The sequence below is a fragment of the Taudactylus pleione genome, unplaced genomic scaffold, assembly GCF_031769625.1.
Source record: "Taudactylus pleione unplaced genomic scaffold, aTauple2 ptg000195l, whole genome shotgun sequence".
Classification (NCBI taxonomy): Eukaryota; Metazoa; Chordata; class Amphibia; order Anura; family Myobatrachidae; genus Taudactylus; species Taudactylus pleione.
In genome coordinates, this window is record NW_028284597.1 from 2833083 (window position 1) to 2846180 (window position 13098).

Sequence of the window (13098 nt, forward strand, 5' to 3'; positions counted from 1 at the left end):
AGCAGTTGACAGACCACATGGCGGAGGCCTGGCGCTCCAACCAAAATAAAATAATATTCTTTTTTTCTGTGTTTGTGTGTGAAATGTATGCGCAGTAGCCGCACCTGCATCCTCAAAGCAGCAGCGAAAAGCGTGCGTCTGTCTGTTAAAGGGTGGTGTAACCCCCAAAGTGCACTCCAACAAAAATAAAACATTTTCTGTGTTTGTGAATTGTGTGCACTGTACGTGCATCAACAAAGGAGCAGCGCAAAGCGTGCGCCTGTGTCCCAGAAGTCTGTTAAAGGGTGGTGTAACCCCCAAAGTGCACTCAACAAAAAATAAACAATTCTTTTTTTTCTGTGTTTGTGTGCGAAATGTATGCGCAGTAGCCGCACGTGCATCAACACAGCAGCAGCACCAAGTGTGCGCCTGTGTCATAAGTCAAGGGCCGGTTTGGACATCTGGTCTGGACTGAAGGACGTGCCATCAATTTCTGACAAGTCTACTGTCACTGCATATGATACTGTCACCATTGATAGAATGGTGGAGGATTACATCGGTGACAGCATCCAAGTAGGCATGAAGCCTATGTGGTGTCTCTCTTTCCGGCTGACACAAGCCTGCAGAGGTACAAAGACATGCTGGTGAAAACACTGTCAGCTGTAGTGGAACGTGACACGTCAACAGCTCCTCCTTCATTTTCTCCCGCAACTGGGGCTGCCAGGAAAAAACTTAGGTATCCTAAGCAACCCGCTGGCGGTGATGCAGGGCAGGCAGGACCAAGTTTGGACATCTGGTCCAGACTGAAGGACCTGGCAACAATTTCTGACATGTCTACTGTCACTGCATATGATACTGTCACCATTGACAGAATGGTGGAGGATTACATCGGTGACAGCATCCAAGTAGGCATGTCAGACAGTCCGTACCTGTACTGGCAGGAAAAAGAGGCAATTTGGAGGCCCCTGTACAAACTGGCTCTATTTTACCTGAGTTGCTCCCCATCCAGTCTGTACTCCGAAAAGAGTGTTTAGTGCAGCCGGGAACCTTGTCAGCGAAAGGCGTAGGAGGTTGCTTCCACAAAATGTGGAGAAGATGATGTTCATAAAAATGAACTATCAACTCTTCCAGGGAGACCAGCCTCCAGAACGTACAGAGGGACCTATGGTGGTGGATTCCAGTGGGGACGAATTAATACTTTGTGAGGATGAGGATGTACACAACACTGAAGAGGGTGAGGAGTCAGTGGATGAGGAGGATGAGGATGACATCTTGCCTCCGTAGAGCCAGTTTGTGCAGGGACAGATTAATTGCCAGCTTGTTTTGTGGGGGCCCAAACGAACCAATCATTTCAGCCACAGTCGTGTGGCAGACCCTGGCGCTGAAATGATTGGTTTGTTAAAGTGTGCATGTCCTGTTTATACAACATAAGGGTGGGTGGGAGGGCCCAAGGACAATTCCATCTTGCACCTCTTTTTTTTCTTTGCATTATGTACAGTTTGGGGCCTAGTTTTTCAAACTGCCATCCTGTCTGCCACTGCAGTATCACGCCTAGATGGGTCACGTGTTTGTGCCGCCCACTCGTGTCGCTTAGCATAGTCATCCAGCTTCCTCAGTACAACCTTTTGGACATAAAAACACTATTGTGAGGTGTGAGGTGTTCAGAATAGACTGGAAATGAGTGGAAATTAAGGTCATTGAGGTTAATAATAGCATAGGGGCAGAAAAACCTACAAATTCTTTGATTTTAGCTGTTTTTATGCTTTTTTTTCAAAACCCAGAACCCAAAACACGGAAGGGTGGTTTTGGCAAAACCAATCCAGATCCAAAACACGAAGAAAGATCCAGATCCAAAACCAAAACACGAAAAGTGGCCGGTGCACACCCCTAATATATATGTGTGTGTGTGTGTGTGTGTGTGTGTGTGTATATATACACTCAGCCTGCCCCATGCATTATATAACTAATTTATTCTACAATAAAGCAGCAGCAGGACTGACAAGCATCTCACTCCTGCTGCTACTGCCAGGCCGCCTTCACGGAGCTCCTGTGGCTATGATGCCTGGAAGACATTAGTGGCTGCTTGAAGGTGCGGTAGTGGCGTTGGGCGGCTCTTGTGACGTCACGCGCACGTGACGCAGAGGCGGTGCCACTGCTGAGTCCCTGTGTTAGCACTGGGACTGGGAGGGCTTGTGAAGCCCAGCCCTCCACTACATGCCGCCATCATGGCGGCTTTTGATCATACACCGGTGCCGGAAAGGAGAAAGGGAGGTGGGTGTGTGGCCGGGATGGTGGGTGCGCGGCGGGGAGGGGAAGTGCACGACCGGGTGGGGGGCCGGACAGCTACTGGTAGGCTGCTGTAGAAGGAAAAAAATAAATCCTGTCTACAGCAGCACACATATACATCAGATGTCTGTGGGCCTATTCTGGTGGTGGGCCTGGAGCTGAAGCTCCATCCGCCCCATTAGTAATCCGGCCCTGCCTAACAGCATACTTGCCGACTTTCTGGCTGCTCCTTCCAGGAGGGAACAGCCAGATCGGCAGGATGGGGGGTGTGGCCTGGCGGGTGAAGGGGCATTTGTGGGCAGGGTGGCACCACACAATCGCATCATTTTGGCCCTGCCCCCGCTACACAATGCAGATAATACAGGCATTGTGGAGCAGAGAGCGGGGCCAAAATGAAACCATTCAGTGTAAATCGCATTACCTGCCCCCTCCGCTGCTGGGGTTTAACTATTAATCGCAGGGGGGAGGTCAGGGGGAATCAGCGGCTGCCGGGAGGCTTGCCTACCTTTCCGGGGGGGCAGGGAGCTGCACCCGATTTTTGGGAGGGTCCCGGCCAAATCGTGAGGGTAGACAAACCTGCCTAACAGTTGATTTGACCTTGGAGCTACAGTAAGAGCCAACTCCAAAACCTGGAACTGGAGGGGAGAGGAAATACAAATGTGTGCTGGAGCTTAGTTCCTCCAGCTGCGCTGCTTGCTGCCAGCTTCAGGTTTTGAAATGAACCATAAAAGTAGGTAAATGTCTTTATCCAGCTATCATTGATTAGGAAGTCACATAAAATCTACTACATTTACTTTAAATAGCCACTAAATAAATAAAAAAATTAAATAAAATGTATGTGTAGCCCGTAGCAAGAACACCTCTAAGGCTGGCACTGGATGTATGGAATGGCATAAAGCTGGAAAACTTGTCTCACCACAAATGCCACCTTGTAGGATATCTTGAAAAAGCCTTTTGCCCCCAGTTTTTTTACATAAATATTTGCAAATGCCTTTTACTGTTTTGCAAACAGGTATTGTTTGCCAATAAGGTGATCTCAGGACCCTCTGCAGAGCATTGTTGCAGTGAGAATATCACAAAACATTGCCTAGGTGAACCCTGTCCATATACGAGACCTATCAAGCAAAATAATACACCAACCAATTTTATAGAAAAAAAACAAAAACATTTTATTGTAAATGCAACGATTATTATTATTAATACTTGAACTGATGGTGGAGCTTGCAGTTTCAGCGAACGTCCTGGAACTGATGGTGGAACTTTCTGTATCATTGCATAGCCTGGACCTGATGTTTGTGATGGCACACAGCCTGGAGCCAATGGTGATGCTTGCTGTGTCGGCGAAGAGCCTGGAACTGATGGTGGAGTTTGATGGTAGGCTGTCTATGTGCTCTCCTGTCCACCCTCAGCTATGAGATCGACAAAGGTCTGGATGAAAAAATGGTGGTCAGCATGGAAGCACAGCATCTTTGCGCTCATGAAATCAATAATATAGAGGCAACGGTTCCAAAAGTCTTTCCTCGAGCTTTCCACTAAGAATGGCTTCATTGGATAGGAGGTCTCACTACCCATGTAGGCATAGGATATATAAAGACATGTGGATAGAAATGCCAGTAATTCTTGCTCACTGTCCAACTCTGATAGAACGAACTCTCGGCAGAGCATGTAGAGGAACACTACATTGGTCGGATTGATGAAGCCTTCTTCCTGCCAGTATCCAGTGAGAGACATGTCTATACTTGTTATCCATACAATTATATCTGTAGGTGACAGTTTGTTCAGCTGGTGACACCTTCTACAGATGAACTCTGCAAAACAACTCAGGAGCCCACTGGTGGATGCCAGCATCATTGTGCATTTTGGACTCGTGCACACTTTCTGGTCTTCAGCTGACTCAAAGACATTAGACGCAGGCTTCTTAGCAAAAGTATTGGGTGAGGCCTGTGTGAAGGTTGTTAAATCCACACAGGATAGAGAATGCTTCATACTTTCTCTGATGAGGTGGGTAACATTGGTTTCACCGCTTCTGCGTTGTCTCCTTTTAGTCATAAATCTCCTTAAGCGCCAGATGAGCGAATGTCTTTCAACTGATCTTCCAGTCTCGCTGTTCTCGACAACAGCACGATGGGTCCCATCTGATGCATCTTCCTCAGCCTGACCTGCCTTGCGGCAGCATCGGAATGAGATACAATTCCACATTCCTATTCTTAATCCATGGTACCTGCAAGCAGAAATGTCTGCAGGAAGCAAATTCGGATTCGGTCTGTGATCTGTGGTCGCTCTGACTGCAGCAGGCAATCAGATAGGTACAATCCGTTTTCAGCACTTTGTGAAAGAAGCTGCCCGTTTGTAGACTAGGCAGCAACTGAGTCCAGGAGGCTGTTGTCAGAGATGCTCTGCGTACAATGGGCATTGTGACACGGAATGATGTCTGTGATGCGTTACTTATGCTAATGAGCTACTGATAACATCTAGGTAATTCAAAAAGTGATGTAATGTGCTGGTCAGGTAGCAGCAGAAAACTATAGTAAACCAATGTAGCACTGATTATCTATGTACAGTGTGTAAATATTAAGTGTCATATAATTTTCTGACTACGGTAAGGGTGCGTACATGCTAGACGATTTTCTAAACGATATTGCCGATAATGTTACATTGTTATGACAATTTTGTTTAATAGTCTATTGTTAACGATGAGCAATCCTGCGAGTTATTAACGATATCCCCAGTTGTCTTTGGGCCTGATTCAGACCCACTCGCGAGCGGCTGTCCGCTCGCAAGTGGGTCGATGGTCTGCACTGAGCATGCGCCAGACACGACGAGCGAAGGACTTTCCTTCGCTCGTTGTGTCCGATCAAAGGGGGCGTGCTGTCAATGTTGATTGACAGCACGCCCCCTTTGGTGGGCGTGCCGGGGGCGTGCCTCCCTGACGGGGGCGTTCCCACGGGAACGCCTCCCGTCAGAAGCCGGCCCACTGACATCACTAGTGATGTCAGTGGGAGTGATTTTGGCTCTGATAGAGCCAAAATCACTCCGGAGCTTGCGGTTGAAAACCTCAACCGCAGGCTCCGGCTCGCAATTTCGATGGTCGCGATGGTCACGACCATCGCGGCCATCAAAATGCACGCTCGTATAGCCTGTGGGTGGTGACCCACAGCTATACGAGCGTCCAGGAGGACGCTCCATGAAAATGGAGCCCGGCCCTCATGCAGAGCGTGCGCTCTGCTCAGAGCGTACGGCTCTGAATGAGGGCCTTTATGTGCAGTACAATCTGGGGATATATTGTTAGCGATGCCGTGCTGCCGAATGCAGCCTGGCCATGCTCCCCCCTCCCGCCATCGTTCATCATTGCCGGCATTGGCAAGTGTGTATGCATTTACCGATATGTGTGTACCCACCTTAAGTCTGTGGCACCCAGGTAGCAAAATCCATTTGAGTAAAACATTAAATTATAGTTTTTGAAATCCATTATAGCAATTACCTAAATCATTATCTATAAGGCTCTGTGTGAGATTTTTATTTAATCCTAATAAACTGAAACCCCTTATAACAAACCGCTATTAAACCAAGATCCCATGAAGGGGGAATCTATTTACATTTCACTGACCAATAGAAAATCTCATTTATGTTGGCAGAGATTTGTCCTGACTGTGTTCTGTGTCTGCTTTAGCTTATACAACTGGACCCGTTACCTTAGATATTGGCCAAAGGTGAAGGTAAGTAGCTCTGCTTGCCGGCTAAAACTGCATAATTACAGTGAGTTTTATGTCCAGACCATGCCGTGGCTTTGTCACCATAGTTGGGCAGCAAGATCACCCTTCAGCAGCGTCTGTTTTCACAGAGCCATAATTATACAGCGATGTGCCCTGATGTCTCCTCATCCAGGGGCACAGCTGTACACAGTAGAGGTACAAATGAAACTGTCTGCTCTTGGATAGCACCGCTTTTGCGTTTTAGATTCACATTAAGACCATTAATTTGCCGTTCATTGCTATGCTGGGGTTTCCTTATTCGTTTTTTTATTGTTTGCATTCTCCTGAACTCAATACCAGGTTGAAGGTTAAATGAATTATAACTAGGGGTGTGCACCGGCCACTTTTCGTGTTTTGTGTTTTGGTTTTGGATCTGGATCTTTCTTCGTGTTTTGGATCTGGATTGGTTTTGCCAAAACCACCCTTCCGTGTTTTGGGTTCTGGGTTTTGTGTTTTGGATCTGTATTTTTTTTTAAAAAAGCATAAAAACAGCTAAAATCACAGAATTTGTAGGTTTTTCTGCTCCTATGCTATTATTAACCTCAATAACCTTAATTTCCACTCATTTCCAGTCTATTCTGAACACCTCACACCTCACAATAGTGTTTTTATGTCCAAAACGTTGCACCGAGGTAGCTGGATGACTATGCTAAGCGACACGAGTGGGCGGCACAAACACGTGACCCATCTAGGCGTGAAACTGCAGTGGCAGACAGGATGGCAGTTTGAAAAACTAGGCCCCAAACTGTACATAATGCAAAGAAAAAAAAGAGGTGCAAGATGGAATTGTCCTTGGGCCCTCCCACCCACCCTTATGTTGTATAAACAGGACATGCACACTTTAACAAACCAATCATTTCAGCGCCAGGGTCTGCCACACAACTGTGGCTGAAATGATTGGTTCGTTTGGGCCCCCACAAAACAAGCTGGCAATTAATGTGTCCCTGCACAAACTGGCTCTATGGAGGCAAGATGTCATCCTCATCCTCCTCATCCACCGATTCCTCACCCTCTTCAGTGTGTACATCCTCATCCTCACAAAGTATTAACTCGTCCCCACTTGAATCCACCACCACAGGTCCCTCTGTACCTTCTGGAGGCTGGTCTCCCTGGAAGAGCTGATAATTCATTTTGATGAACATCATCTTCTCCACATTCTGTGGAAGCAACCTCCTACGCCTTTCGCTGACAAGGTTCCCGGCTGCACTAAACACTCTTTCGGAGTACACACTGGAGGGGGGGCAACTCAGGTAAAATAGAGCCAGTTTGTACAGGGGCCTCCAAATTGCCTCTTTTTCCTGCCAGTACAGGTATGGACTGTCTGCCATGCCTACTTGGATGCTGTCACCGATGTAATCCTCCACCATTCTGTCAATGGTGACAGTATCATATGCAGTGACAGTAGACATGTCAGAAATTGTTGCCAGGTCCTTCAGTCCGGACCAGATGTCCAAACTTGGTCCTGCCTGCCCTGCATCACCGCCAGCGGGTTGCTTAGGATACCTAAGTTTTTTCCTGGCAGCCCCAGTTGCAGGAGAAAATGAAGAAGGAGCCGTTGACGTGTCACGTTCCGCTTCAGCTGACAGTGTGTTCACCAGCAGGTCTTTGCACCTCTGCAGGCTTGTGTCGGCCGGAAAGAGAGACACCACATAGGCTTTAAACCTAGGATCGAGCACGGTGGCCAAAACGTAGTGGTCTGATTTCAACAGATTGACCACCCTGGAATCCTGGCAAAGCGAATGAAGGGCTACATCCACAAGTCCCACATGCCGAGCGGAATCGCTCCGTCTTAGCTCCTCCTTCACTTTCTCCAGCTGCTTCTGCAAAAGCCTGATGAGGGGAATGACCTGACTCAAGCTGGCAGTGTCTGAACTGACTTCACGTGTGGCAAGTTCGAAGGGCTGGAGAACCTTGCACAACACGGAAATCATTCTCCACTGCGCTTGAGTCAGGTGCATACCCCCTCCTTTGCCTATGTCATAGGTGGATGTATAGGCTTGTATGGCCTTTTGCTGCTCCTCCATCCTCTGAAGCATATAGAGGGTTGAGTTCCACCGCGTCACAACCTCTTGCTTCAGGTGATGGCGGGGCAGGTTCAAGAGTGTTTGCTGGCGCTCCAGTCTTCGGCACGCAGTTGCTGAATGGCGAAAGTGGCCAGAAATTTTTCGGGCCACCCAAAGCGTCTCCTGCACGCCCCTGTCGCTTTTCAGAAAATTCTGCACCACCAAGTTTATTGTGTGAGCAAAACATGGGACGTGCTGGAATTTGCCCAGATGTAATGCCCGCACAATATTGGTGGCATTGTCAGATATCACAAATCCCCAGGAGAGTCTAAGTGGGGTAAGCCACTGGGCGATGATTTCCCTCAGTTTCTCTAAGAGGTTGTCGGCGGTGTGCCTCTTACTGAAACCGGTGATACACAGCGTAGCCTGCCTTGTAACGAGCTGGCATTTCTGAGATGCTGCTACTGGTGACGCTGCTGCTGTTGCTGCGTAAGGTGATACATCTACCCAGTGGGCTGTCACAGTCATATAGTCCTTAGTCTGCCCTGTTCCACTTGTCCACATGTCCGTGGTTAAGTGGACATTGTGTACAACGGCATTTTTCAGGACACTGAGGACACTTTTTCTGACATTTCTGTACAGTCTCGGTATCGCCTGCCTAGTGAAGTGGAATCTAGACGGGATTTGGAACCGGGGACACACTACCTCCATCAATTGTCTAAATCCCACTGCACTAATGGCGGATACCGGACGCACGTCTAACACCAACATAGCAGTCAAGGCCTCAGTTATACGTTTTGCTTCAGGATGACTGCTGTCGTACTTCATCCTCCTCGCTAAGGACTGTTGGAGGGTCAATTGTTTAGTAAAAGTAGTGGTGTTCCTACTTCCTCTCTGGGATGATGAACGACTCCCAGCAGCAGCAACAGCAGCAGCGGCAGCAGTAGGCGTAGCAATGCAGGATCCTCCAGAGGAATCCCGGATAGGAGAGTCAGTCATGCCAGTGACATGGCCTGCAGGACTACTTCCGATCCTGACTAAGGAGGAAATTGACGAGAAGGGAGTTGACGGTGTGGTTTGCAGGCGCTTGGATACAACAGGACAACGGGATTTAGGTGTCCCTGGACTGCTTACGGTCTTAGCCAAAGTTTCTGAACTTGACAGTAACTTTTTATGAACGCGCTGCAGGTGCCGTATAAGGGAGGATGTTCCTAGGTGGTTGACGTCCCTACCCCTACTTATTTCACCTTTACATATGGTACATATGGCAAGACAGTTGTTGTCCGGATTTGGATAGAAATATTGCCAGACCAAAGAGGTGGAATGTTTGGTCTTCTGCCCAGGCATGACCGTGATGGGCTTTTTCATCCCACGGACAACAACTGTCTCCCCCGGAGCCTGATTTAAACAAACCACATCACCATCAGAATCCTCCTCGCCAACTTCCTCCTCAGCGCCAGCTACACCAGTATCCTCATCCTGTTGTACTTCAACAGTGACATCTTCAATTTGCATATCAGCAAGTGGACTGTGGGTGCTCCTTTCAGCACTTGCAGGGGGCGTGCAAATGGTGGAAAGAGCCACCTCTTCCCGTCCAGTGCTGGGAAGGTCAGGCATCGCAACCACCACCACACTTGGACTCTCCTTGGGGATTTGTGATATCTTCTTAGAAAGCACAGTTCTTCGCTGTGCTTTTGCCAGCTTAACTCTTTTGATTTTTTTAGTGGGAGGAGGGCTTCCATCGTCATGTGAAGCTGAACCACTAGTCATGAACATACTAGGGATCGACCTTAGCCGTTCCTTGCCACTCCGTGTCGTAAATGGCATATTGGCAAGTTTACGTTTCTCTTCAGCTGATTTAAATATCTTTTTCAAGGTCATTTTCCTGAACTTTGCCATTTGGGATTGTATGTGCCCTCTACTATGACATTGGGCATCGGCCTTGGCAGACGACGTTGATGGCATGTTATCGTCTATGTCATGACTAGTGGCAGCAGCTTCAGCACTAGGAGGAAGTGGTTCTTGATCTTTCTCTATTTTATTTTTATCGGAGAAAGTTTGGTCCTCCATTTATGTTATATCGATTTGATATATACGTGCGGCTAAACACAGAAAATATTTTTTTTTTTGGTTTGGACTGGAGTGTACTTTGTGGGTTACAGCACCCTTTAACGGTCAAGCCAGCCGGCCCTTTACTTATGACACAGGCGCACGCTTGGCACTACTTTGTTGATGCACGTGCGGCTACTGCGCACACAATTCACAAACACAGAAAATAATTTTTTTTTGGTTTGGACTGGAGTGTACTTTCAGGGGTTACAGCACCCTTTAACGGTCAAGCCAGCCAGCCCTTTACTTATGACACAGGCGCACGCTTGGCACTACTTTGTTGATGCACGTGCGGCTACTGCGCACACAATTCACAAACACAGAAAATAATTTTTTTGGGGGTTTGGACTGGAGTGTACTTTCGGGGGTTACAGCACCCTTTAACGGTCAAGCCAGCCGGCCCTTTACTTATGACACAGGCGCACGCTTGGCACTACTTTGTTGATGCACGTGCGGCTACTGCGCACACAATTCACAAACACAGAAAATAATTTTTTTTTTGGTTTGGACTGGAGTGTACTTTCGGGGGTTACAGCACCCTTAACGGTCAAGCCAGCTGGCCCTTTACTTATGACACAGGCGCACGCTTGGCACTACTTTGTTGATGCACGTGCGGCTACTGCGCACACAATTCACAAACACAGAAAATAATTTTTTTTTGGTTTGGACTGGAGTGTACTTTCGGGGGTTACAGCACCCTTTAACGGTCAAGCCAGCCGGCCCTTTACTTATGACACAGGCGCACGCTTGGCACTACTTTGTTGATGCACGTGCGGCTACTGCGCACACAATTCACAAACACAGAAAATAATTTTTTTTTGGTTTGGACTGGAGTGTACTTTCGGGGGTTACAGCACCCTTTAACGGTCAAGCCAGCCGGCCCTTTACTTATGACACAGGCGCACGCTTGGCACTACTTTGTTGATGCACGTGCGGCTACTGCGCACACAATTCACAAACACAGAAAATAATTTTTTTTTGGTTTGGACTGGAGTGTACTTTCGGGGGTTACAGCACCCTTTAACGGTCAAGCCAGCCGGCCCTTTACTTATGACACAGGCGCACGCTTGGCACTACTTTGTTGATGCACGTGCGGCTACTGCGCACACAATTCACAAACACAGAAAATAATTTTTTTTTGGTTTGGACTGGAGTGTACTTTCAGGGGTTACAGCACCCTTTAACGGTCAAGCCAGCCGGCCCTTTACTTATGACACAGGCGCACGCTTGGCACTACTTTGTTGATGCACGTGCGGCTACTGCGCACACAATTCACAAACACAGAAAATAATTTTTTTTTTGGTTTGGACTGGAGTGTACTTTGGGGGTTACAGCACCCTTTAACGGTCAAGCCAGCCGGCCCTTTACTTATGACACAGGCGCACGCTTGGCACTACTTTGTTGATGCACGTGCGGCTACTGCGCACACAATTCACAAACACAGAAAATAATTTTTTTGGGGGTTTGGACTGGAGTGTACTTTCGGGGGTTACAGCACCCTTAACGGTCAAGCCAGCCGGCCCTTTACTTATGACACAGGTGCACGCTTGGCACTACTTTGTTGATGCACGTGCGGCTACTGCGCACACAATTCACAAACACAGAAAATAATTTTTTTTTTGGTTTGGACTGGAGTGTACTTTGGGGGTTACAGCACCCTTTAACGGTCAAGCCAGCCGGCCCTTTACTTATGACACAGGCGCACGCTTGGCACTACTTTGTTGATGCACGTGCGGCTACTGCGCACACAATTCACAAACACAGAAAATAATTTTTTTTTTGGTTTGGACTGGAGTGTACTTTCGGGGGTTACAGCACCCTTAACGGTCAAGCCAGCCGGCCCTTTACTTATGACACAGGTGCACGCTTGGCACTACTTTGTTGATGCACGTGCGGCTACTGCGCACACAATTCACAAACACAGAAAATAATTTTTTTTTTGGTTTGGACTGGAGTGTACTTTCGGGGGTTACAGCACCCTTAATGGTCAAGCCAGCCGGCCCTTTACTTATGACACAGGCGCACGCTTGGCACTACTTTGTTGATGCACGTGCGGCTACTGCGCACACAATTCACAAACACAGAAAAAAATTTTTTTTTGGTTTGGACTGGAGTGTACTTTCGGGGGTTACAGCACCCTTTAACGGTCAAGCCAGCCGGCCCTTTACTTATGACACAGGCGCACGCTTGGCACTACTTTGTTGATGCACGTGCGGCTACTGCGCACACAATTCACAAACACAGAAAATATATTATTTTTTTAGCACTTGGGGGGAGCACCCCTGATGGACAGAGCACCCCCTGGACAACACTACAGCACTCCTTTAGGACTGGGACACTGCACAGGACTTTGGAGTGGACACAGCCCCTATGGAGAACTGACTGCACAACACAGTCCAGCCAGCCCCTATGGACTTTGAAGTAGTGGACACAGCCCCTATTAACAACAGCAGCACAGCACAACACAGCCAGCCCCTATGGACTTTGAAGTAGTGGACAACAGCAGCACTACACTACACTACACTACACTACACTACACTACACAGCCCTAACTCCCACCCTCCCTCTTCACTGTCCACAGCCGTGTGAGAAAATGGCGCCGACGCGGATACCTTATATAGGATCCAAAACCCGCGAGACTCGGAAGGCGGGATGATGACGTTTTACCTCGATTTCAGATCCGAGTCAGGCGGGAAAAGTCGAGCCTGACTCGGATCGGACTCGGATCGGGGGGGTTCGGATTTCAGAAATCCGAACCCGCTCACCCCTAATTATAACCAGTGCGTGGTAGATTTTACCTAGGAGCTGCTGGGCCACAGCCCTTCCAGTAAAATCCACCACCCATAGTCAGTAACCAGTGATCCCCCATTCTGTGCACTGGCAGGTTTGAGCATTCCCATTAAAACACGCTTTGTTAATCACAGTCCGGGCAGGCAATCCCAAGGGGAGGTGTTTCCTGGGATGGCAAA

The 13098-nt window shown here is 48.1% G+C and overlaps 1 protein-coding gene across 1 annotated transcript; it reads right to left on the minus strand.

Moving 5' to 3' along the window:
- Positions 1–3648: 3648 nt before the first annotated feature.
- Positions 3649–4464, minus strand: LOC148518943 (cyclin-dependent kinase 5 activator 1-like). The gene has a single exon (XM_088476812.1). The coding sequence runs from the start codon at positions 4462–4464 to the stop codon at positions 3649–3651; it is 816 nt and encodes a 271-aa protein (XP_088332938.1).
- Positions 4465–13098: the final 8634 nt, after the last annotated feature.

Bases quoted from the DNA above. Each gene is read 5' to 3' on its own strand.
- LOC148518943 (XM_088476812.1), bottom strand. From the start codon at position 4,464: ATGTGGAATTGTATCTCATTCCGATGCTGCCGCAAGGCAGGTCAGGCT.